At 48.7% G+C, this 24,890-nt stretch overlaps 2 protein-coding genes across 2 annotated transcripts; one reads left to right on the forward strand and one right to left on the reverse strand.

Moving 5' to 3' along the window:
* Positions 1–23: 23 nt before the first annotated feature.
* Positions 24–2,028, forward strand: BDR25DRAFT_350822 (uncharacterized protein; the record flags this gene model as incomplete). Its single annotated transcript, XM_033694766.1, has 15 exons — positions 24–62; positions 103–226; positions 281–395; positions 445–620; positions 675–765; positions 811–886; positions 912–964; positions 1,011–1,032; positions 1,091–1,102; positions 1,158–1,220; positions 1,318–1,343; positions 1,578–1,673; positions 1,706–1,759; positions 1,803–1,879; positions 1,958–2,028. The coding sequence occupies 15 exons, from the start codon at positions 24–26 to the stop codon at positions 2,026–2,028; spliced, it is 1,095 nt and encodes a 364-aa protein (XP_033552286.1).
* An 11-nt stretch (positions 2,029–2,039) lies between these two features.
* BDR25DRAFT_382432 (acetyl-CoA synthetase-like protein) lies at positions 2,040–24,890 on the reverse strand. The gene is made up of 12 exons (XM_033697775.1): positions 24,597–24,890; positions 23,597–24,545; positions 23,350–23,540; positions 17,343–23,134; positions 16,955–17,288; positions 16,735–16,905; positions 12,448–16,546; positions 11,478–12,400; positions 8,196–11,430; positions 4,722–8,143; positions 4,558–4,674; positions 2,040–4,512 (listed from the first exon to the last, which is right to left on the reverse strand). Exons 1-12 carry the CDS (start codon positions 24,819–24,821, stop codon positions 2,317–2,319), a joined length of 21,654 nt encoding a protein of 7,217 aa, XP_033552287.1. The 5' UTR covers positions 24,822–24,890; the 3' UTR covers positions 2,040–2,316.

Raw genomic sequence — 24,890 nt, forward strand, 5'->3', positions numbered from 1 at the left:
TGTACGAGAGAGTGTAGGCAACCATGTCATCGCCATTTTGGTACATGAATAGAATTGGTTTGGTTTCTTGAACCTCTTTCTAGTGTTGGGGAGGATGTTGAGGCGCGCTGTAATTTCTCTGTGAAGTCAGTTATTAGATTTACAGCCCCAGTGATATTCGTGTTGCTGGAGCTCACAGAAACATTTCGAAAGCCTTTTATTAAATTCATGGTTGATCGGGTTTCCGGTGGAGATGAAGAAAGATAGTTTAAAGCATTTATATACCCTCCTACATCCGTAGCCACAACTCAAGGTCGTCGAAAGCTATTCGGCTTCTACAAATGCAGTTTATTTCCAGCTCGACCGATAGGGGGACATAGCTTGAACCCTAGGGACCATCGAAACATCAACTCCATGTCCAGGAATTTCATTCCAGCAAAATTTTGTGTGTGACTCGGTTTTTAGCCCGCATCACTTGAACTCATGCACGCGATCATTTTTTAGTTCCGAGGCATCCGGTAAAACAAAAACCCCAGATACCAAGGGGATTATATACCCTCCTCCCCATACGACAACCACAGCTATAACCGCAGCCAAATGTCCTCTCAAGCCCATGATTCCTTACTTCTTGGTTTGTATTCGTAACTGACCCCAGTTAACTACTCTCGTGTAATGGCCATGGGGATTTATTCCAGCACTCAAACGCCAGAAGCGCAGGGGTATTGAGGTCCGGGTTTATTGCCCCATTGAGATCGATGCTCGCGGTATAAAGAAACCGGACACCACGTATACGCCTTTTTCTTGACAGTTTTAGGTGTGACAAACTAATAGAACCACGTCCTCTTTGTTCACAGGATTTCTTCCGGCTCCAACTCATAGCACGGCATATTATTTCTGCTCGCCACTTGTTATTACTCGCTAATATGTTTTAGACAACCAAGGTTGTGAAGCCCACACAGGCCACTTCTTTTTCCGATTCATTTAGGTGCGAGAAACTAGCATCTTCTTTCTAAGGACCGGCTATCCGTCAGTACACCCAGCCGTATAGTACTGGTTAGGAAGTATAGAGGTAGTTGTTAGTTAGTAACTGTATGTGAGGCCCCTTTACTAGCCGTTTACGGTAGTCTGTATAGATTTTGGGTGGAGTATAAGTGCCTGCGCGGCTGCAGGAGGCGCAGAGGGCTCAGAGGGGCCTTAGGGTAGCTAGAAGTAGTGCAGATTATGCAAATCTGGTGTGTTTTGTCAGTTGTTTGCTAAGAAACTCCACAAAACTATAATCTAGCCCCTTTATTCACCTCATAATGTTACTTTCTAAGTACATTACCCGCCAGCCTTAAGTCTCGTAGCGCATTGCCGCCTCCTAGGTCATAGGTAGTTAATGTGCCTATAAGGAGGCGCCTTCGCACTATCTTGCCGTGTTTTACACACACCAATTCGGGCTATAAAGCTACAAAAGAACTAGCTATGTAAAATGGTAGTGAGGAGCCAGTTAACTAAGCTAGCAGTGTACATTAGACAGTATGAAGTGCAGCTTAAGAAGAAGATTAATTTACTTCTGCTCCTACCATTCTGTAAACAGCCTGTTATACTCCGTACAGTACAGTACAATTTATCAATTCCTCCGTTACGGAGTACTGCTTGTTACCCCCCTCATCTACTCAGTACAGTACACCATACAACCTCAAAACTTCTCCGTTACGTACGTATGGCCACGCCGCACATTAAGGTTCGAATGGGTTTTATCAGGTGCAAGAACCAGCAGAGTCATAAACCAGTGGGCGTCGATTTTTATTCCCAAACGCCAGGAGGGACACCGTGGAAAGCCGTCATGGGTACTTCATTCCGCAACAGCGGACAGACATGCATTTTTTCTGCTTCGTTTTTGTTGGCTATTTGAGTTGTCGATCTAAAATCTAAAGAAGCCTGGAAAGTGGCTACAGATTGCCATAAGTTTTTAGTAGCCTGATGTCTGCAAAAGTGCGTCTTGGAGCCCAGGCGGGTGGGGATGCCGGTTTATTTAGTATGGAAGGGAATATGGACGTAGATTGATTAACATGGAACGCTAGGATAGATGGAAAATCACCCACGGGTTACAGGAGGCTTCACCATCTGTATCATGAAATATATCGAAAACTAAAATCTCACAAGCCACCAAGGGATTTGGACAGCTGACTGCGGTGATTACAAAAGGAATGACGAACGGACTCTGGGCCTACAGTATAACCAAAACAATATCTCCCAAGCCCAAGCCACGGCCCAAACATTAGAATCTAGATCCAAGAAATGAGGCCTAAGGTGCCCCTTTTCCTCCTCCAAGATCTTCGCCATGATGTCAGTCTATTTCAAATATGTCCCCCTTCTCTTCAACCTCATTCTCTTAACCAAACTCCCCAACCCACCCTCTCTCCTCTCCACCTCTACCCTTCCCCCATCCCGCTTCCCCTCCGCCTTCTTGCGCCCCTTCTCTCCCCATGGTCCCATACTCTCCTTCTCCACCTCCTTTCTCCTCTCTAAGGCGAGCACCCCCACCATCTCCACAAACACACATTTCTCGATTAGATCCTCGACTCGGACTCTCAGGCCCTCTTGATCCAAGATACTAGCTACCTGCGCTAGTCCCATAATATCGCCTCCCAGTTCGAAGAAGTTGGAGTTGAGCTCGACTTGTGTCGGACTGCCGCGATTATCGCGGAGAATTTGCTCCCAGGCCGAGCGAAGGGTGGTGGCAAGGATGTTGACTTCGTGTTTGGAGAGACCTGTGTCAGTGGGGAGAATCACTGATTGCTTGTCCATAGATTTCTTGTGCGCTATTGAAGATAACGTTGTTGAGGATTGTGAGGCCAATTCCGAGGGTGATGGAAGAAGGGCGTATGGATCCTCAGCGAAGGTGATGGTCGTCGCGCAGAGCATGTCGAAGACGTTTTGGGCATAGCTTGCTGTGATGGTGCTGTTGGGCGCATACGTCAGGGTGACTTCCAACTGATCTCCGCCCTTGAAGGCTGAAAGAATGGAGAAGTCGGCAAAATCTTCTTGCGAGCCAACAGCGCCGACCTTGTATTCGATGCCACCTAGTTGTAGTGTCGCACCGTCTTCATGAATGTTCTGGTTGTGCTGGAGAACACTGGAAAAGGTTGTCCAATCTGGCCAATCTGTACAATTTCGCGTGATTTCTCTGAAGCCTAGCGACTCGTATTGCATGTTCGCGATTTGCTGATCTTGGATGTAGACAAGTAGATTAAGTACCGTCCATTTGGGCCGGTATACAACTCGCACAGGTACCATGTTCAAGCAAGGACCTATGATACTCTCGACGTTCGGAACACAGCCATTGCGACCGGAAATGACATGTCCGAAGACAATGTCGGATGAGCTGGCAATACGAGCGAGGGTTGATGCCCAGGCAGCTTTCATAACAGTAGCTATAGTGATATTGATATGAGATAGAGTCGGGACTGTGAGCATCTGCTTTAAGGTGACCGTTCGGCCAGCAGATCGCTGATAGTTCGGACCGTAGCGATGAACAATTTCAGTCATCTTGGAACCTCGAAGAACCTCTCTCCAATGGCCGTGGGCACCAACAACTGTCTTGGCAGATTCCCGGACATAGTTTCCGAAGCTGGGAGCTGACGAAATAGGAAGGCCGTTGTATCCATCCTGAAGAGACCCGAGAATCTTCGGTAGGCAATATCCATCATACTGTGCATGAGACAATCGCATGAAAATGCGATTATGCTCAGTTTTCTTCTGCTTAGCGACAATGAACTGGACGAATGTCTCACCAAGGCGGGGGCCGTGCTCACGATCCTTCTGCCGCAAGTCTTCGGTGAACGTATCGAGATCAAGATCCGTATCCTGGAAGACGAAGTCAGGTTGGAGCTTTCGAAGCACAACCTGAAGGAATCGATCACCACAGGGCACAAAGACCGTCCGGAGGATGTCAAACGCTTGAACAAGACGGAAGGCAGCCTGCTTCAACTTTCGGAGATCTAGGGGCCCTTGGCCATCGAGGTAGAAGTAGTTCAGCATCCACTTAGACTCAAGCAGCGTACCAGTGATTGCGAGACTCTGGAAGTCGGTGACAGCTAGGACATCGGATATCCCGCCTTTGAAAACTTGGACTTTGGAAATGATTTTATCTACGCTTGGGTCTCCAAGAAGCGAGACCGACTTGCTTGCCGACGGATTTTCTTGAACTGTCTGCACTGGTCGAGCTATCTGGCGTTTCTGGCTAGGCAAACGTTGCGGCGGGACAGTGGATTGAAGGTTCGAAGCAAACCCTTGCCATTTTTTTAATATTTGGTCGGTTTGCTCACGACCCTTTCTATCAGAAGGCAACCTCCCGCCGTTTTCATCGTCGTCAGTAATGGCTTGTTCAGAAACAAGAGATTGAAAGTCTTTCCATGCCGAAGTAGTTCGTTCCGGTAGTTGAAGGGACGGATTTAAATTGCCGGCAGATGTATCTTTCGCAGCGGACGGTTCTCCACCAGCTTGGGACATCACTTGGTCAATGACCTCACCGGCTACTCGAACCACCTAGCCTCGTTAGCAATAGGACACGAAGTGAATCGAGAAATGTACTCTGGCCATGTCTGCAAATGTAGGATTTTTAAACACATCCGCTACCGTCATAGATAAGCCCTCTTCTCTTGCGGCTCCTACAAGCCTCATCGCGATGATACTATCTCCGCCTAATTGCTGGAAACTGTTAGCACTAAACGTTTACTCTATATTGAATGACTTACGAAGAAACTATCATCATTCCCAATAGAGTCTTCCACCATATCTAATAACTCACTCCACAGTGTCAACAACTTCTTCTCTACAAAATTTGGCGGCACACTCTTCAATGCTTCGGTGGCTATAACACCAGCTGCAGCAACCATATCAGCAGCAAAGTTGATCCGGCTCTCAGTATCACTAGCGACGCTCATGCGCCGAGATCGGATTGAACCAGTCTCGAGGCTTGGTCTAGCGCGAAGTGACTGTGATGTTTTTCTGCTAAGAATACCAGCCATCTGGTTTGTCATTTCCGTGACAGTAGCAGCAGTGGGCGCTGGAACAAGCTTGTTCTTTGAGAGAACCTGGTCGACAATCTGAGGAACCATTTCGCTGACAATTTTTCTTACAAGGCTGCTCCAATCAGGAGTATTAAATGGCATGGGCTTAGATACTGAGGGCGCTTCAATCTTAGGAATTGCTGGAAGCATCACAGGGGGATCTGAGTCGATCAATGAAAGCCGTGGTCTACTTAGTCTCGGGGCCGGGGGTCTGAACTCAGCCCTTGGCTTCTCCGCGATCGCTGCGTCAAGTTCAGAGATTGTTTGGTTCGCGTCATTCAGAACCTCGCGTAGGATCTTCGCCATCGTTGTTGAGATATTTTTGGCTTCGCCGTCGGAGATTGAATCCGTCCAGTATGTAAAGAGAACCGCCTCATCACCACGACACGCTTCTATGTTCACCGTAATCACAAATTCGGAGGCATCGAATCCATCTATATGCTCAAATTCGATGTTTGATCCCCGGGTGGAGCTGAATTCCGCAGCTCTATGATTTTGGATAGAAACAGCAGTGTTGAAGAGAGCTTTCCCAGAAAGTCCGAGATCATGCTGGAATTGTGCCAAGGAGCAGTGTTGATAAGGCAAGCTTTCAATAAAATCACTCTGGACTTTCTGAAAGACATCTAGTAGAGATTGGGACCGTGACAAACTAATACGAGATACCAACATGTTGATATAAGCTCCGACCGCGTCCTGGATGTTGTCGATTGGAAGGTTACGGCCAGACGTCAGGTAGCCGTAGCATACATCGTTGGAACCGGTGTAGGTTCGCAGCACTACTGCCCAAGCGGCGAGCATGATGTTCGAGAGAGTAACGCTGCTTCTCTCTCCAAGCTTTTGTAAGTCAGCATATCGGTCAAAATCCAATAATACCGAATGCAACTGCCGCTGCTTAAAAGAATGCTGTGGTGCGATGGGGAAGTAGCAAGGCTGAACTCCACGCAGATGCTCCTTCCAATAGGCTTCAGCCGTACCAGCCGGCAGACTACGAAGATATTTAATGTAGTCACTGTAAAGGGGTCCTTCGTCGTCCGTCAATCGACCTTCATACGCAGCCTCGAGATCCCGCCTGATAACATCGTGAGATCCTCCATCTATCACAGAGTGATTAATTTCCATCTTCGCGACTACTCTTCCGGATGTTGTTTGGATGATGGTGAACTGATGAGGTAATCGTGGCCGTTTCTTGCCATTTAGCTGATTGTATTTGATCGACGTCAATTTCGCTGTCAATTCGGAGTCGTCACAAGAGTAAATGAGGATGCCGCTATCCGGGTTCTTGATGACGAGCTGGTCAAAAACGCCGCCACGGCAGACGCTATCGATAAAGACTGTACGAAGAGCCGGATGTCGATTGACGACCTTTTGCCAAGCGGTAGCTACCTTTTGCACATCAATTCTGCCATCCTTGGACTTGATCTCGAAAGTGGAAAATGACTGGTATGAATCCGGATCTTTAATTTGGCTCAGGATCATGCCTTCTTGCATCGCTACACAGGGATACATATCTTCGACTTGCTCGTAGGAAAGAATTCCAGCAGACGGGAAGGTCTGAACGACGCGTTGTAGTCTGTCGTACGACTCTAGAGGTAGCAATGGGAAATCTGCTAGTGTTGGCTGCGGATTTTCAATCCTGGTGAGATTGTTCACTATCTCCTCGAGCGTTCGTTGGCACTCAGCAATCCATCGACGAATGCCTTTCTGGTTCTTCATCCAACGGTTGTACATGAACGAAAACTGAATTTGACCGCGGATGACAGATGCGGAAATTTCGAGAAGCGCTGGGCGTCCCGTCTTGGCGCCAAAGTCAGACATCTTGGCCTCTTCGTCTTCACTGAACTGTGCGAACTGGAACAGCGAATCCTCAGACTCAAGGTGTTGCATCTTGCCAAGATAGTTAAAGAGCAATTCCATGGGCATGTGGTTCATGTATCGCTTTGTGCCCTCCTCCGTAAGGTAGCGATGAGCGAAGTAGGGGCGGCCATTGCCAGATATCTTTCTCCGAGAGTCTTTAACCTTGCGTACGGTTTGGATCACGTCATCTTCGTCCTCTTGGATGGGTATATGCAAAGGGTACATCGTAGTGAACCACCCGACGGTTCTGGAAAGATCGATATTGCTTGACGCCCATGGTTCGCGCCCATGCGTTTCATTGAAGACAGTCGGAGTCGGTCGATTGATGAATATGCGAGAGAAGGAGTGGATGATGGCAGCAAGGAAGAGATCAACAGCATCAGTCCGGAAGATTACGTGATCATTGAGCACCATAGCTGAAACGCGCTCGTCCATTAAGAAAGAGTCTCGCTCAACATCGCCATACTGATTCTGGCGTTCGTCCATGCCCCAGTATGACAAGTCTGTTGGTGGTACAGAATATTGCTCAGTTTGGGAGCCATCGATATGTACTCGCTGGAGAGCATCCTCTTTCTGCTTTTCCAACCAAACTTGGAATGAGAATGCGCTTTGAAGAGAATCAAACGATCTCGTATTGAGGCATTCTTCCAGATCCCCAATAATGGTCCTCCAACTCACAACATCAATGACAAGATGATGGGCTGCTAAGAACAGGATCTGATCTTCAGAAGGGATGTTGAAGAGATCAACAATAAAGACTGGCCCATTTACGATGTCAATAGTCTTCTGTGTACTTGAGACTAGTTCGGGAATGCGGGAAAAGGATGGAACGTCGTGGGATTTGAATCCGTAAGCGTTTTCAGAGTAAGCTGTAATGGTTTGGTGCCATATTCCAATCTCATTCTTGAAGAAACGCGCACGAAGCATGGTGTGGCATTTCACAATGGCGCCCAATGCCATTTTAAGGCTCGCCGAGTCCAACTTGCGCGAAAGGCGAAGTGTAAAGGACTGGTTGAAGTGCACGTTCCTTTCGTCTCCAATGGATTGGAAATACATGTGTTGGATGGGTGAAAGATCGAATGACTTATCCGTCTGCTCGGCTGGGTGATCTGCAGAGCTATGAAGGTAGCCAACACTTTCGGCAAGCTGCGAAATTGACTTGCTTCGAAGAACTTGGTTTAGGGTGAGATTGATACCTTCTTTTCTGCAGCGAGCTAGAAGCTGCATCGCCGTTATTGAGTCTCCACCAAGCGCTGAGAAGTAATTAGTAATACGAAGTAGTGATTGCAAGGTTATAATACTTACATAGCCAAGACTTGTTCAACTTGATCTGTTCGATTGGAAGGCTGAGAACCTTGGCCCAAAGGGTTTGGAGGAGATTAGTGGTGTCTGTCACTGGAATGATGGATTCATAGCCGCTTTCCTGGTTTAATATTTCGCTGTAGCTCTCATCACTCATGTCTTCCAGCCATGCACCGACTTGCTTCCGATCCAATTTGGCCGAAGCCAAAGTGGGAATATTGGAAACCGCGATCCATATGGAAGGCACCATATACGATGGCACTAAATCCGAGAGTCGACTCTGCGCTTCGTTCAATCGGCGGATGTTATCTGGGTGATTCAATGGCGTACTCCAAGATTGTTCCTGAATCGCAGGCTCTGAAGTTGGTCGGTGAATGGTCAATACCGCAGTCAGCTTCCTCTTTCCTGGCCCTAACTTCGGTATAATGACGACAGCTTGCCGAACATGCGTATCGGCCTGCAAGTGATGCTCGATCTCACCGAGCTCCATTCTTTGGCCCGCGAGCTTGACTTGGTTATCCTTCCGTCCAATGTAGCGAAGTGAGCCGTCCGGTGCGTATTGGACAATATCTCCAGTCCGATAAATGCGCGACTCTGCTGTTTTTGAAGACGTGAACTCCTTCATGAACGAAGGATTCTCTACAAAGGCTTCCGCAGTCTTTTCGCGATTATTAAGATAACCTCTCGCGAGCAGCGGCCCTTCGATACAAAGTTCGCCTGCAGCTCCAAGTGGAGCGAGCTGGTGTGGGTCCTCTGGGTTGACAATCCAGGCCCTCCCACTTTCTAATACATGACCGATGTTCGATGGATCCTTGTGAGTAACCTGGTCATTCGCAGTCCCAACAACAGAAGCCTCTGTCGGTCCCCATGCATTAAACAGTCGTAGACCGGAGCTCCATTTCGCAATAGTCTCTGGAGTCATAGCTTCGGCGCCAGCAGCCAGAGTCTCGAGAGTGGGGACAGACTCTGGACAGTCGATAACATTGGCGACCGAGGGGGTTAGACAAGTCCACGTCGCCTTCAGGTTATTGATAGCGGAAGTAATATCTGCAGTCCGCTCCTGTTCAGAAGGAATGCATATGGTAGCGCCACAGGTCAAGGTCGTCAAAATCTCCATGACGGATGCATCAAAGGCGAAAGACGCAAATTGGAAGACCCTTGAGGACTGGTTCATCTGCAGGGCTTTGCAAATAGCGGCTGAGCTGGATGCAATAGCTCGGTGTTCGATGACGACACCCTTTGGAGCCCCCGTGCTGCCAGATGTGTACAAAACATAGCAGGCGTTGTGACATTTTGCTCGTAATGGGACGCCGCCGTGGCGAGGGGGAAGCTGGCGAATCGAGGTCTCCCCGACGAGCAGGACTTTGCTGATAATGCTGACAAAACGACTGTTGTAGGAAGGTGAGCATAGCAGTACTGAAGCACCACAGTCCTGGATGATCTGGTGATGTCTCGAAGTTGGATGGTCGGGGGACAGCGGCACATATGCCGCACCTGCCATCAAAATACCTATCATGGAAACTACAGCCCATTTTGACTTGTCTGCGCACAGCGGCACTAGAGTCTCAGGCCCGACGCCCAATTTAACAAGTTGCAAAGCTAGCCTAGAGCTGAAATCCTTCAGCTCTGCGTATGTGAATTCTCCATCGAAGGCGGACACAGCGGTGGCGTGTGGCCTCGATGAGGCTTGCTTCAAAAACAAGGAGGGGATTGTCTCGTCAACCGCTACCGGCTCGTGAGAATTCCACTGGCGTAGAAGGTCCTTGTCCTGTTCGCTGAAGACCCGTATGTCGCGAAGGCTGCTGGTGGATGCGAGCTGCTTTAGGACCGAGTCAAGTTGGTAGAGCATGCGCTGCACCTGCCACTGCGATATGACGTTCTCATCGTAGTAAGCCGTGATGTCAACGCTGGACTGCCCTGCTTTGCACTCAACTACTAGCGGATATGTAAAGTAGTTCGCTTGAATTCCGTTGTTGTGGAACTTCCATATCTTCTCCGCAGGCTGCTGGCCACTAGTCTGAATCGCAAGCAAGTTCTGGAACTCACACCCAGCAGCCGTGTCGGAGTCAATTTGCTTTATTTCTGCGAGGCCGGTGTGCTGATAGGGTATTCGGTCAACGGCAACTTTCGCGATGCTATGCAGAAGATCCAGCGCAGTGCTTTGGAGATCAATTTTGACTCTAGTTGGCACGGTGGTCAATGTGGGACCACAGACCTCAGTGATTCCTGGCACTTCAATGTCTCTCCCTGTAAGAGTCTCGCCGAAAACGACATCACCCGTACCGGTGTAGGCGGAAATGAGGAGTGCCCACGCAGCTCGAATGACTGTCGGCAGAGTGATATCGCTATGGCAATTGGACGGAATGTGGGCGATATGGCTCCAGACCTGACCATTTGGGGACTGATCTATGACAGAGTGAGGCTGCTGTGGAAATTGATATGGGGCTGCGCCTGCCAAATGGTCCTTCCAGAATCGTCTCGAGTCATCACGACTTGCGTCCATGAGGTATCTCATGAATTTGGTATATGGAGTCCTTGGTACGGTAGAAAAGCCATCATGGTAGATTTGCTCTACCCGGTGAAGCATGGATGGTATCGACCAGCCATCGTAAAGTGCATGGTGAAGGGTCCAGACGAAGTAGCGCTCATTCCACTCGGTGTGAATGATGGTGTAAGCTGAAAGCTGCCCGCCGAGTTGTGACGGAATCTGGGTTACCACACCTTGCGCCTCTTCAAGTGTAGAGGCTTCAAGCCAGCGAATGGGATCCTCGACGAGCACAGTTTGAATTAAAGCACCGGACTTGGTCTGTACAATTCGAGTCCGAAGAAGATCAATTTCCTGCACGGCCTTCTCCCACGCCGCTTTAAGTTTCCTAAGTTCCACGGCTGCGGATAGTGCTAGGATGTGTTGAGCGACGTAGGCACCAGGCTGCTTGGTAGATAGGGTAACGAATGCTTCTTGTAGTGGAGTAACAGGATATGCATCGTGAATCTTGATACTGGACACACAGCACTGCTCAGAAAGCTCGTCTAGAATTGAAGAATTGAAAGGACCTTTGAGAAGCTGGAACGGCTCGATTCTTAGTGTAGTATCTGCGCCTTTCTTAGCGAGTTTACATCCAGCAGCGAGGTCGGACAATTTCGGGTGCTTGAAGATATCGATGACTGATATGTCTATATTATCTGCTTGTGCTGCTGAGGCGAGTTGCATTGCAGCTATAGAGTCACCGCCCAGCCGCTGATAATCATTAGCTTTTATCAAAGAAGAAGAATCTTGTAGCTTACGATAAAGTTGTCGTCGATGCCCACAGATGCGACTGGTAAGTTCAACACCGAGCTCACCAGCTTTTGCAACTTCCTCTCCAGTTCTGTCCTAGGTTTCTTTTTATAAGCAGAGTTAGTGAGTCGATATGGTGCCAAAGCATCCTTTGAAAGATTCTGAACGAGATTTCGGAGCCTAGCACGATCCAGCTTACTGGATGTGGACCATGGCATTTTTGCGATTGGTAGGAAAATCGACGGTATCATATACGATGGTAGTACGCTAGCGAGAGAATTCTCTAGCATTTTGCAGAGATCTCGCGAATCATCGCTCATAGGAAGCAGGAGTTCATCAGCGGCTGGAAGCTCAAAGGACACAGGTTGGATACCATCTGTATAACCTCTTTGTCGATTGCCTTCTAAAGAGAAGAAGATAGCTAGAGCTTTGCTGGAATTTCGGCTTGCTGGAGCGACAAGCTCCACCGCAGACTGAATACCTTCTGGAAGTTTACTCTTGACTTGGAACTCAATTTCGCCGAGCTCGATTCGTTGGCCGTTGAGTTTAATCTGAGTGTCTTTTCGACCGATGAAGTTAATAGAACCATCCGAATTGTATCGTACTAGATCTCCAGATTTGTACATTTTGGCTGTTTCGAATGGACCGTCATGTGGAGAAAGGGTAGCTGCCCAAGCGGGGTTTTTGATAAAGACACTGGCTGTCTTTGTGTCATCACTAAGATACCCACGAGCAGCGGTGTGACCTTCAATGACCAATTCACCGACGCTGCCAATCGGCATGAGTTTGTTGTGATTTCGAGGATGGACAACCCACAGGCGACATCCGGATGGAGTACCGATATTTTTACCATTAGTATCAATAATCTCTTTATTGGGCGTCGACTTAGAGCTGAAGGTTGCGAAAACCGTAGTCTCAGATGGTCCGTAGGCTAGTATCATGTTAGCAGCCGATTTACCATAATAGAAGAGTATCTACCTTCGATGAAACATGTGGTCTTGCCCCATTTTGTGATTACCGAGTCTGGGACAAGTTCACCGCCAACAACGAGAGTCTTCAGAGAAGGCACTCGCTCGGGCTTCATCGTGCCGAGCACTGAAGGGGTTAAGAAACACCATGTAGCGTTCATCCTGTGAATAGCGCCAGCTAAATCATTCATCCTATCGTCCTCGCTGGGAACGCAAACTGTAGCGCCAACAGTGAGAGCAGCAAGGATTTCTGCGCAGCTTGCGTCAAATGTGTAACTAGCGAATTGGAAAGTGCGAGAGTACGAGTCAATATGCACGAGTTGAGTAAATGCGTATGCGCTTGTGCAGAAAGACTGATGCGTGATAATGGTGCCTTTCGGTACTCCTGTAGTTCCCGACGTAAACAAGCAATAGGCTGCATTATCTGGTGTAATATTCGATTTTGGCTTTGGTCCTCTTGCTGCAGGTAATCTTTCAACTGCTCGTTGGTCAATGATGACCGAATTTGTTGCAATCTCGCTCGACTTAGGGGCGTAGTTTCGGGAACATAAGACAATCTGCGCACTAACATCCCTAATAAGTTGCCTTAGGCGGTTTGGTGGATGTTTCGGATCTAATGGGACATAGGCCCCCCCAGCTTTCAGGATGCTGATCATGGCGATGATGGCCCAAGAAGATTTCTCGAAGAGGATTGGGACAAATGTCTCTGCCGAAATCCCAAGAGCATTGAGGTGAATTGCCACGCGAGTCGTAACTTCGTCGAACTCATGATACGTGAAAGTCCCGTCCCAACCTTCCACTGCATTTGACGAGCGAGGTTTCAGTAACGCTTGTTCTTGGATTAGATCATGCACACAGCGGCGGACTGGAGTTGGAAGTTCGGAGTTCCATGACATAATCTGGTTCATACTCTCAGGCGTGGAGAAATCCAAGTCCCCAACGGCGATGTCTTTGTGTCCACAGCCCACGATAATCGTAAAAATTTTCTCAAATGCTTTGACCATATTTTCAGCTTGGGCTGGGCAAATCTTGTCTTTCCAGAAGCCGAAGTCAATGCTAGTTCTTTCCTCGGAGACATCAGCGTTAACAGTAATGTGATATTCGCCTGGGTCTGCGGCTTCAACATTTTCATATACAAGTGACATTTTCTCAGGATCTCGTGATAGCTGTCGCCTCTGAAAAGTGAACACCGTGTTGAAGAGTGATGGTAGTTGGAGTTTATGTTGAACATCCGCCAAGGAGCAGCTTTGATGCGCCATTGCATTGACTGAATCAGTCTGAAGTTGTTCCAGGAGCTGAGAAACCCGAGTGTCATCCGTGAAGTTAAGGCGGCAGATGAGCATGTTCACGAAACAACCCACGGCCTCTTCGATATTGCTGACGGCGATGTCACGACCTGACGCCACGACTCCAAAAGAGACATCTGAAGCACCGATATAGCAGTGAAGAAGAAGAGCCCAACTAAGCTGAAGTACATTAGATAATGTGACGCCTTGCTGTTTGCAAAATGCCTGAACACTAGCAGTATCGGTGATGTGAACTTCAAAGGATCCGAGCTCGTGTGGTTTGGGCTTGCCATCTGTTAGTGTGGGGAAGTTGCAAGGCTCAACCCCCGATAAGTACGCCTTCCAGTAGTTAATATCGGCATCTCTCGAGCTGGAGAGGATATGCGAGATGAAGTTGCTATACAGAGGGCCGGAATCAGACCGAGATAGGGTGCCATCATATGCACGAGCCAGGTCGCATAATATGTTTGGAATGGAACTTCCGTCACAAATCGCGTGGCTCATTTCTAGCTTGACCCACACTTTGTCTTGCTTTGTTTTGCAGATTGTCAGGTAGTGAGGTGGTCGGAATTCTCGGTAGTCGACGGCAAGTTGAGTCCTTAACAGTTGAGCAGCGTCAGCATCCTCATAATCCAGAAGCCATGAGACCCTTCCTGACTGGTCCTTGAATACGATTTGGTCTACAAGGCCGGTTTTAGAGAGGCTTTCGATGAATACAGTTCGCAATGCTGGATGTCGATGAACAACGGCCTGCCACGCATCTTCAAGTTGTCTAGGATCTACCTGCTGGCTTAGGTCCGTTGCTTTGACTTCGAAGATGCAATGATATGCATACATTTCGGGGTGCTTCAATTGAGATAGAAGAATGCCTTGTTGCATTGGAGAAGCAGGATAGATATCCTCAATCTCATCTAAAGATATTCCAGATGGCAGCACTGCCGATAATTTAGACATGCCGTTATATGAGAGCGGCAAGAGCCTGAAGTGGCCGAGGCTGGGTTCTGGCCGAAGTTGGAGAAGCTGATCAACAGCATCGACGAGCATCTGGTGGCATTGGGATATCCAGCGTTTGATCTCGGACTGTCGCTTCATGTGTCTGTTAAATCCGAAAGATAGCTTGAGAGTACCCGATGCAACTGTTGCTGTGATCTCAAACAGAGAGAAACGAGGCACGTCTGGCCCCACATCAGTTGTTGAAATTCCATCCATCTTCTGAAGTAATGCATCCTTGCGTTCAAGGTTCTTCATCCTCCCAAGATAATTAAAAGTCACTTCAGCTGGCCAGTGTCCCGCAAATCTTTCTTGGCCTTCTTCAGCTAAGACTCGATATGCGAAATATGGCCGACCCTTGTCCGGAATCCTCTCGCGAAGATCTTTCACCCATTGAATAGTGCTGACGATGTCGGTGGGCTCCTCAGGTGCTACTGGCATATGAATTGGCGTCAGGGTTGTAAACCAGCCTACAGTTCGAGAAAGATCATGATTAGTATCAATGGGTTCGCGACCGTGCCCTTCGTTGTGAATTACCACAGTATATCTATCAGTAAAGACCATCCGGAAGGACTCGAGCAATGCGGCAATGAATACATCCAAAGGCTCCATTGCAAGTGCATCGTGAACCCCTAAAAGTAACATTGAATACTTTGGGCTGAGTTCAATGTCTTCTGTGATGACATCTGAGTTTATGTTGGCTTTATCATCCATTCCCCAGTATTCCAAGTTAGCAAGCGGAACACCGGAGATGGGAAATACTTTTAGTGCCGTCTCTTGCTTAGCTTGTTCTCCTTGTTGTTGCGCCCAGGTATGAAATGGAAGACTTTGAGGTGGTGGAGAAACACCATTCAGTAGATTTTGGAGGTCCTCCAGAACGATTCCCCAGGAGACGACATCAATGATAAGGTGGTGCGCAACAAGTGCGATGGCCTGAGAGAAAGTATCACCAATTTCGAAAAGGTCAACTGAAAAGGTAGGGCCGTTGGTAACATCTAACGTAGCCTGGCTCTCGTCTAGCACGGGTTGTAGGGCGGTGCCGGTGCCGGTGGAGGTGGGTATGCGATGATGTCTTAGTCTGAAAGAATTCTTCGTATCACTCTCGATGCGCTGCCGCCAGGCCTTCGACTCATCTGTAAAGAAACGCCCTCTAAGCATGGGATGTATAGCCACCAAGGAGGTGATAGCAGTTTCAATTTCATGGAGATCAAAGCGCCGAGAGATGCGGAAAACCACACTTTGATTGAAGTGGTTGTAAGTTTGGCCCACTGAGTCGAAGAACACTCTTTGAATAGGCGTCAGGTTGAAAGGAAGATTAAATACCACATCCTTAGGTGTGCCCACCACGCTCTCACTAGTAAGCAACACTTTAGACGCAAGTTCGCCAATTGACTTGGAACGAATAATATCCTGGACGCTGATTGCAAGACCCTGCCCGCGACACTGGGAAGAGACTTGCATGGCGGCAATGGAGTCGCCTCCAAGATGCAAAAAGGACTGGTTGAGGCCGATGTCTTCCGGCGATAAATTCAGAGCGTTCGCAAAAATAGCTTGGAGCTTGAATTCAATGGAGGTTGTTTGGTCCCTGGGCTTTCTTAAACCGACAGTGGATATGGTACGATATGTCTTGTTATCCATTTGTTCAAGCCACTGGAGTACGCGCCGTCTATCCATCTTCCCTGAAGGCATCAAGGGGAATCTGGAGACAGCAACCCAGAGAGAGGGAATCATATATGCCGGGAGGCGTTCGCAAATGTGGTCCCGAATAGTGGCGATATTAAGTGTTGAGAGTTCCGGAGGAAGGATTTCTAGGGTAGGATGGTCTGGAGGAACCTTATTAGCGATTTATGAACCTGATATGGGTAACATATGACATATGCTTGTATGCTGTTAAACTTCTTGCCAGCCCTAGTAGTGGACTCAATAGATGGATTACTCCCTGTTCGAGTTGCGGGATATGTCCTGGCATGCTGTAATAACTGGAAACAGTCAGACTTACCCATGACACGAACAGGCTTCACAGTTTCCTGTAAAACCACAACGCCGACGAGCCGCTTTGCGCAAGGTCCAATAGTTGGGACAGACGCAAGCGCATTCTGAACCAGAGAATCTTCGATGAGGTGATGCTCCACTTCCGATAGTTCGAGCCTCTGGCCTCGGACCTTTGTCTGGCTGTCCTTCCGTCCAAGATACTGGAACAACTTAGCATGTGCACGCCAATCAATGTAATACTGAACCTACCATCATTGTGCCATCTTTATTGTATCTGACTAGATCGCCAGTTTTGTAGAGTCTTCTTTTAACTCCTCCCTCTTGGTCTTCATCACCGAAAGCCCATTTCACATTGCTGATGAAGGCTTCGGCTGTCTTTTCAGGATTGTTCAAATATCCAGTACCTACGCCCCCTCCTTCAAGCAAAAGCTCACCAACTGCACCGAAAGGGGCTAGGATGTGGTGATTATCTTTCGAGACAATCCAGCCTCTTGCAGTCACAGCTTTCCCAAGATTATTTGGCTCCGTATTGGGTGTCATGATATTAACCGTGGTTATACAACTAGCTTCAGTAGGGCCATACCTTCACAGCAGATTAGTTACGAAGACAATCATTTACTGAGCTTCCAACACTCACCCGTTGCCTAGCACGACTCGATCCGCCCAAGTGATTAGGTCTTGTTGCGACATAGCCTCTCCAACTAGGACTAGGGTCTTCAGTAGTGGTACTTGAAAGGGTTGGATTGTCCGAACCACAGACGGGGTAAGCGTAGCCCAATTAACATTAAACTTGTTGATCACGCCGGCGAGATCGTTCGTTCGAGAAGCTTGGTCAGGCACACAGACGCAACCACCAAGCATCAAAGTGCTGAGAATCTCAATCAAGCAGGCGTCGAAAGTGTAGGAGGCAAACTGGAGAACCCGAGACGTGTTCGAGATCCCCATAGCTGGGGCGAAGGCTGTCGAGCTAGATACGAACGAGGAGTGACTTATAACCGCTCCCTTCGGCTTTCCAGTAGAACCGGAAGTAAATATAACATACGCTGGCGTATTACTTTGAACGTACGGGAGAGTGTAGAGTCGGCCGGAGTGTCGTTCGGTTGCATCTCGATCTACCCGAAGGGCTTTGCAGGGAATCAATTGGCATAATTCTTCGTACTGTGGGGCGCAAAGAATCAATTTCGCTTCGACGTTCTGTACAATCTCTCGGAGTCGAAGTAAAGGCGATTCGAAATCGAGGGGAACGAAAGCCGCTCCAGCTTTCATGATCGCTAGCATCGCTACCACTGTCCAGCCAGATTTTTCAAAACATATTGGAACGTACGAGGCTTTTTTGATACCCAAGGACATCAATTTGGAAGCAAGTCTAGTTGCGCGCTCATCCAGCTCTTTGTAGGTCATGGGTGCGGTATCCCACGCCTCGAGAGCTATTGCCGAGGGGTGTAGAATAACTTGGTCCTGGAATATCATGTTGTGAACACATTGATTGATGGTGTTTACAGGTCTCCTGTTCCATGCCATTATCTCGTCATGATCTGAAGGATTTAGGAGGTCGAAGTCGGCTAGAGTTTGCGGCGCTGCGTCAACGGAGTTGAAACGCTCTAGCAAGAACCTGAATTGCTGAAGAAGGCGTTGAACTAGCCACGTTTGGATAACCCTTTCATCGTAATGAGTTTCGATATCGACACCCTCCCGCTTTACGGTACAATTGAATATGAGAGCATAGTTGAAGAAGTTGGTGCCAATAGTTCCAGTGCTTTGAAGATCCCAAAGACCACCTTCGGGGTCTTTCATACTATCGCTGGCCACGATGGCGAGGAGGCTTTGGAAATCGCATGCTACGGCGGTGTCGGAGCTGAGTTTGCGAATGTGTTGGAGGCCGGCGAATTGGAACGGCAAGGCAGCTGAAGACTGGCGTTGAACAGCCTCCAAATATTGTGAGATGGTTACTTGGCGATCCAGCTTCAGGCGCATCGGTGAGGTCGTAATTGTAGCTCCGATAATGTCTTCAACTCCAGGAACGGGAACATCGCGACCACTGTTTGTTTCTCCCCAAACCACATCGTCAGAACCAGAGTATGTGGCCAGCAGCAAACCCCACGCTGCCCTAATAATTGAGGGCATCGTGACTTCTATCCTAGATTTTCGAGTGATGGGAATATGATGCACGAGCTGACTCGAAGCCTGAACTTGATAGTCTGGATCTGGAAGCTGTGGAAATTGGGGAGCAGAAATACCCTCGAAAGTAGAGAGCCAGAAGTCATCAGACTGCTTCTCATCGATAGAAGAAATATATTTGATGAATCGTGAATACGGAATAGAAACCAGCGGGTGAAGCGCTGTCTGGTGGTAGCAACTTTCCACCTTGTGTAGTAACGCTGGAAATGACCAGCCGTCGTAAACACTGTGGTGAGCAGCCCAGATGAAGAATGGGGATGAGGTTCCTTCACCAGCAATAGTGTAACGGGTCAACGGACCACCCTGCTTTACTGGGAGTTGACGATCGATTTCCTTGATGTCTTGTAAGTCAGCGATCTCGTGCCAGACGATACTATCACGAACGACCACCTGTAAAAAGCCATGGTCGCCCGTGAAGATGATACGAGTTCTGAGTATAGCCTCAGTCGCTGCGACTCGATTCCATGCATGCCGGAAACGGTTGATGTCAATATCTGCCGGCAGGCGATACACGGTTTCTGCCACATACGAGCCTGGTTCCTTTGTCGAAAGCGCGATGAGACCTTCTTGCAATCGACTGCAAGGATAGACGTCCTCGACCGAGTCAGGAAACACTCCGCATTCGGCCGCAGCAAAGTCAAGGATGCTTCGGCGTGAGTGTTTGGGAAGAAGCTCGAACGGCACAGCGTCCCCTGGTTCCGCCGACAGCGCATCCGATGAAAGAACCACGGCAGTCCGTGCCATGTCCACAAGCTTTGGCTGAGCGAAAATGCTTGCAACATTTAGCGCAAAACCCTCCTGGCGGCTTGCTGCGACTAGGCGCATGGCCCCAATTGAGTCGCCCCCGCGCCGGAAGAAGGAATCTTCCACGCCAACAGAATCGGGCTTCAGATTCAGAATGGTCTCCCAGAGTCTTGCAAGCGCGCTCTCCACATGACCGGATGGGGCTCGACCGCTCCTTCCTGCCAGCCTGTAAGTGAGAAGCTCATCTTCACTGACCGACTGGATAAGCAGTCGAAGCGCTTTTCTGTCCAGCTTCCCAGACGTAGTCATGGGCATGCTGGTTACCGGAACGAAAATTGACGGAACGTAATACGCAGGGAGGGTGCTCGATAAGGCCCCCTCAAGTTCTTTCGCAATTTCCAGTACGGAGTCAGTCATAGGCCCTATATTGGCCTTCGTATCGTTGACAGGGTTGGAGGACTCTTCGGCAAGACAGAGGAAGCCTGCAAGCGCCTTAAAGGGCGTAGGACTTGAAAATGCGACTAGTTCGACCGCTGACTGTGCTTCAGCGGGTAGGTTGAGCTTGAGATGGTGCTCAATCTCACCAAGCTCGACGCGCTGACCATTCAACTTCACTTGGCTGTCCTTCCTTCCTAGGTACATCATCTCTCCTGTCGACGTGTAATATACTAGGTCACCAGTACAATAGAATCTGCGCCCTGAAATGCCTCCAGCTAGAGTCCACTCGGGATCTTCAATGAATGCAGCAGCAGTCTTTTCTGGATCATTCAGATAGCCACGACTAAGGATAGGCCCTTCGATTAGGAGTTCTCCTTTGCACCCGATAGGCACGAGTCGATTCCTATTCTCTGGGTGCACTACCCAGGACACGCTTCCGATGGCCCGACCGATATTGGTAGGTTCACCACCATGCTTGAAGTCTTTCCACGCCGAGTTTATGGATGCTTCACTTGGTCCATATTGCCCATGAAGATGCACATGATTACTCCACTGGTCAACAACAGCTTTTGTCAGAGCTTCGCCACCGAGGGCCATACCCGTAATGGTTGGTACGTCTTCTGGGTTCAGTAAAGCGGCCACAGTTGGTGTTAAATCCATAAAGTTCGCATCCAACTCAGCAATAGCATTAGGGAGATCGTTCATCCGTTGTTCTTCAGAAGGCACGCAGACGCAGCCGCCTCTCTGAAGAGTAGTGAACATCTCTTCAAGGGAGTTGTCGAATGTGTAACTGGCAAACTGGAGGAATCGCGAGCCTGGCCCTATACCAAGATTGGTGCCGTGAGCATTGGCGCTTGTTACCATTGCTGCGTGCTCCAGAACGACACCCTTTGGCCTCCCAGTACTACCGCTCGTGAAGATGACAAATGCTGGATTTTGCGGTTCGACTGATGTGCAAGCCGGCCCATTCTCGTGCGGCAAATCATCTAGAAGAATCGAATCTACAATAACAACGTTGGGAACTATATCTTCGAAAAGCTCCGAGCGAGCAGCCGACGTCAAAACTACTTGTGCTCGAGTATCTTCGATGCGAGATTCTAAAGCGGGCTTCGGGTGATTAGCATCAAGAGGGACAGCTGCACCCCCAGCCTTGAGAACTGCCAGCATAGCGATCACCGCGAAGGAGCTCTTGTCGAAGCAGGTAGGTACAAAGACCTCGGGCTCGACGCCAAGCTCAACGAGATAGTGTGCGAGGCGATCAGCAGCCGAGTTTAGCTCAGCGTAAGTGTAATCGCCGTCGAACCCTCGAATAGCAAGCGCACCAGGAAACGCCTGAACTTGGGAGTCGAACCTGTGATGTACACATTCGTCCAGAGTTTGAGGCAAGATATTCCAATTGAGAATCTGTTGCCAGTGCTTAGTACTTAAATAGTCTAGGGAAGAGAGATCCTCGTTAGCGTGGAAAACGATGATTTCCAATGCCCGAACAAAAGTGCTTGCAACATTTGCTGCCTGGCCCTCGGAAAGATGGTCTGTCCAGTAGTCGAGGTCGGCTATAGTAACTTCTTCAGTGACTTCGATGTTTAGTGAAACAGGATATTCTGTAGGATCCTGCAAAGGTACAACCTCTATGAGCCGGAGGCCTGCGCCCTCAGCATCATAATTTGAAGAAATTCTTCGATATGACAAGGCAGTGTTGAATAGAGAAGCGCCTGATAGCTGCATAGTGTGCTGGACTTCTGCCAGAGAAGTATGTCGATGTGGAAGACTATTCAGGTAGTCTCGTTGAACATCGCAAAGAACGTCCAAAAGGCAATGTGGGCCATTTGAAAAGTTCACACGGCAGACGAGGGTATTGATCAAAGGGCCGACAATGTCTTCTACTCCAGGAATGTCTTCTGCGTCTCTTGCAGAGGTGAGATATCCGAACGTGACGTCGGTAGATCCTACATAGGAACTCAACGTAAGACCCCAGGCGGCGTGGAAAATATTTGATAGGGTGATACTGTGAGTGTGGCAGAAATTCTGGAGATCTAGAATGTTGAGGCTGCCAAAGTCTAATCGGGTTGAGAGTAGCTTTCTTTCCGCCGAGACACCGTCATTGAGGACCGGGAATGAACAGATTTCGCTACCGCTGAGATAGGATCGCCAGTATTCGAGACTAGGATTTACAGGCTGTTCCATCAAATATGCAATATAATTGCTGTATAGTGGACCGTCTTCACTAAGAGAGCCATTGTAGGCGGCACGAAGATCGTGGAATAGTAGGCCCATTGAGTGACCGTCCATAATGGCATGGCTGATTTCGAGGCAGCAGAAGAGCCTCCCTGTAGTTGTGCTGCAGAGAGTGAAGCGATGTGGTGGGCTCCGTCTGTTATCATAGCTGACCAAGCATTGCCTCTCCAGTATTTGCATGGCATGTTCCTCGTCATCGCAATCAAATTGAATAACGTTTGGATTAGCTCTCTTGAGCACAACCTGGGCGTATAAGCCATCTTCGGGTGAGACATTTTCAAGAAATATTGTGCGAAGCGATGAGTGCCGTTGAGCGACTTTCTTCCAAGCATCAGCCAGTCGCTGCCGCTCTGGTACAGCATGCGATAACGTAACCTCATAGGTAGTTACGGCAGCATAGAATCCAGCATCCTTGGTCTGGGAGAGGAGTATGCCTTCCTGCATGCTAGAGCAAGGATAGACTTCTTCGATGTCTGTCTCAAAAATACCAAGATTTGCAAGCCGGCGAAGCATCGATTGGAAACGATCCTCCGTCAAAGAGAGCAGGGGAAAGTCACTTAAGGTCGGTTCCGGAGGTATCAAGGCCAGATTTTCAGTCATGTGCTTCAAGACTTCGCGAGAGCTGGATATCCATTGCCGGATGCACTCCTGGTGGCGCATGTGGCGGTTGAATGTGAACGCGAAGCGGAGGCGACCCTTAAAAATGATGGCCGATATTTCGAAAAGGCCGAATCGGGGTGCATGATGTCCAACGTCAGCTGTTCCTCCAGCCTCCCGAGTCTCTCCGGCCATGCTCTCTAGAGGTTGAAGGAGAGCATCAGATCGCTCAAGTTGCTAAATGTGGCGTTAGTAACACTAGTATTGTTTCCACATAGCTGTGGAGAAATTTGAATATTGAATTGTGAAAGGTGGATCGGAGCACGTAGTAGGCTCTGCACTAACAGGCCAGGCTTGAGTATATTCGGGAGGGGGCAGGAGCTTGCTAAATTGGAAGGCAAGTTTTTGAAGATAGAGGGCAAATAGACTGTGCATTTTCTGCAGTAGCATACCTGATATTGGCCGAGGTAGTTAAAAGAGATTTCCATGGGCCAATGATTTTTGAAATACTCCTGGCCCTCAGGTGTGAGGCATCTGCGAGCGAAGTACGGCCGACCATTCGCTGGGATCTGCCTGCGGAAGTCTTTGACACGGCGAACGGTCCCGATGGGGTTTTCGTGGGGCTGAACAAAGATGGGATACACTATGTTCCTTTATCAGCGATTGTTTTCCAAATCCAAAATATTAGGCAATATCTACCAGTGGTGAACCACCCAATAGTGCGGGAGACGTCAATGTCCGAGTTCCACGGTTCGCGTCCGTGTCCTTCGTTGAATATAGCGGGAATTGGACGATCGTTGAAGGCTTTTGGCCAAGCATGAATTAATGCAGCTAACAGGACTTCTACAGGCTCTGTCCGAAGTGAGTTGTGACACTCATTCAGAAACATTGAGGTAAGTTCTGTGTCTAGCTCAAAGCTCTCGTGCCCAGAATTCCCATATGTGTTATCGGTAGACTCGATTCCCCAATAGGTGAGGTCCAAAGAAGGTATCTCAGCAGAATCAGAGGGTAGCAACCGTTTGAGATGGAGTGTGTCAGCTTGATCCTCTTGGAGCCGGCACCATTTCTGGAATGGAATGGTTTGGGGAAGAAGACTATCACCTCGTAGGATGTCCTCCAGTTCCTCCAGTAATAATCTCCACGAGACCAGATCTATCACAAGATGATTTGCAACGAGAAAGGTGTGCTGCTCATCACCGAAGTCGAAGAGATCGGCGGCGAAAAGTGGTCCTCGTTCGGGATTGAGACATTTCTGCGAGTCCTCTATTCCGTCATCTATCTCGCTTTTCGTGGACACCACATGATGCCGAAATCGGAATGAGCCTTGAATATCGTCGGTGACACATTGTTGCCAGCCATTGACATTTGATAATTGAAAACGCGCTCGAAGCATGGAGTGACGAATCACAAGCTTCTCAATAGCCGTTCGAAAATCCTCTTCGGTAGTCCTCGAATTGATTTTTAAATAGAAGGATTGATTAAAGTGGCCATGTCCTTGGTTGGGAAGCTCGAACCACAATGATTGTATAGGTGAGAGCTTGAACGGGATGTCGAGATCCTCGGCTAAGTCGTCAGATGAACTCTCAAATTTCTTGACAGTCGAGGCGAGCTGTGAGATTGACTTGCAACGCAGGATATCCTGAACTGCCTTAAAGGTAGTTAGCACGTCTCCTGAGTTATTTGGTGTTTTCATACTCACCAGACCAAGGCCTCGCTTTCGGCACTGTGCCATGACCTGCATTGCAGATATCGAGTCCCCACCCAGAGAGATCCAAGATCGGCCTATCGTGATTTGCTTCTCTGGGAGGTTAAGAACATGTGACCATGTAAATCTCAATATTCTCTCGACGTTGGTGGCAGGCTCGTGTTGGGAAAAAGATTGATGGAACGCGGGTATTGCCCTCTGGTAGAGTTCAGGTGTCATATCAGCCAACCATTGTGTAACCTTCTTCCGGTCGAGTTTCCCAGATGGGAGCAGAGGTAACGCATCCAC

Source organism: Lindgomyces ingoldianus (assembly GCF_010093535.1).
Source record: "Lindgomyces ingoldianus strain ATCC 200398 unplaced genomic scaffold BDR25scaffold_5, whole genome shotgun sequence".
NCBI classification, from domain to species: Eukaryota; Fungi; Ascomycota; class Dothideomycetes; order Pleosporales; family Lindgomycetaceae; genus Lindgomyces; species Lindgomyces ingoldianus.

Bases quoted from the DNA above. Each gene is read 5' to 3' on its own strand.
- BDR25DRAFT_382432 (XM_033697775.1), bottom strand. From the start codon at position 24,821: ATGACACCTGAACTCTACCAGAGGGCAATACCCGCGTTCCATCAATCT. The intron at 16,547-16,734 runs GTGAAGCCTGTT...ATCGCTAATAAG, and splicing joins TTGTGGTTTTACAGGAAACT to GTTCCTCCAGACCATCCTAC. The intron at 12,401-12,447 runs GTAGATACTCTT...ACATGATACTAG, and splicing joins GACCACATGTTTCATCGAAG to CCTACGGACCATCTGAGACT.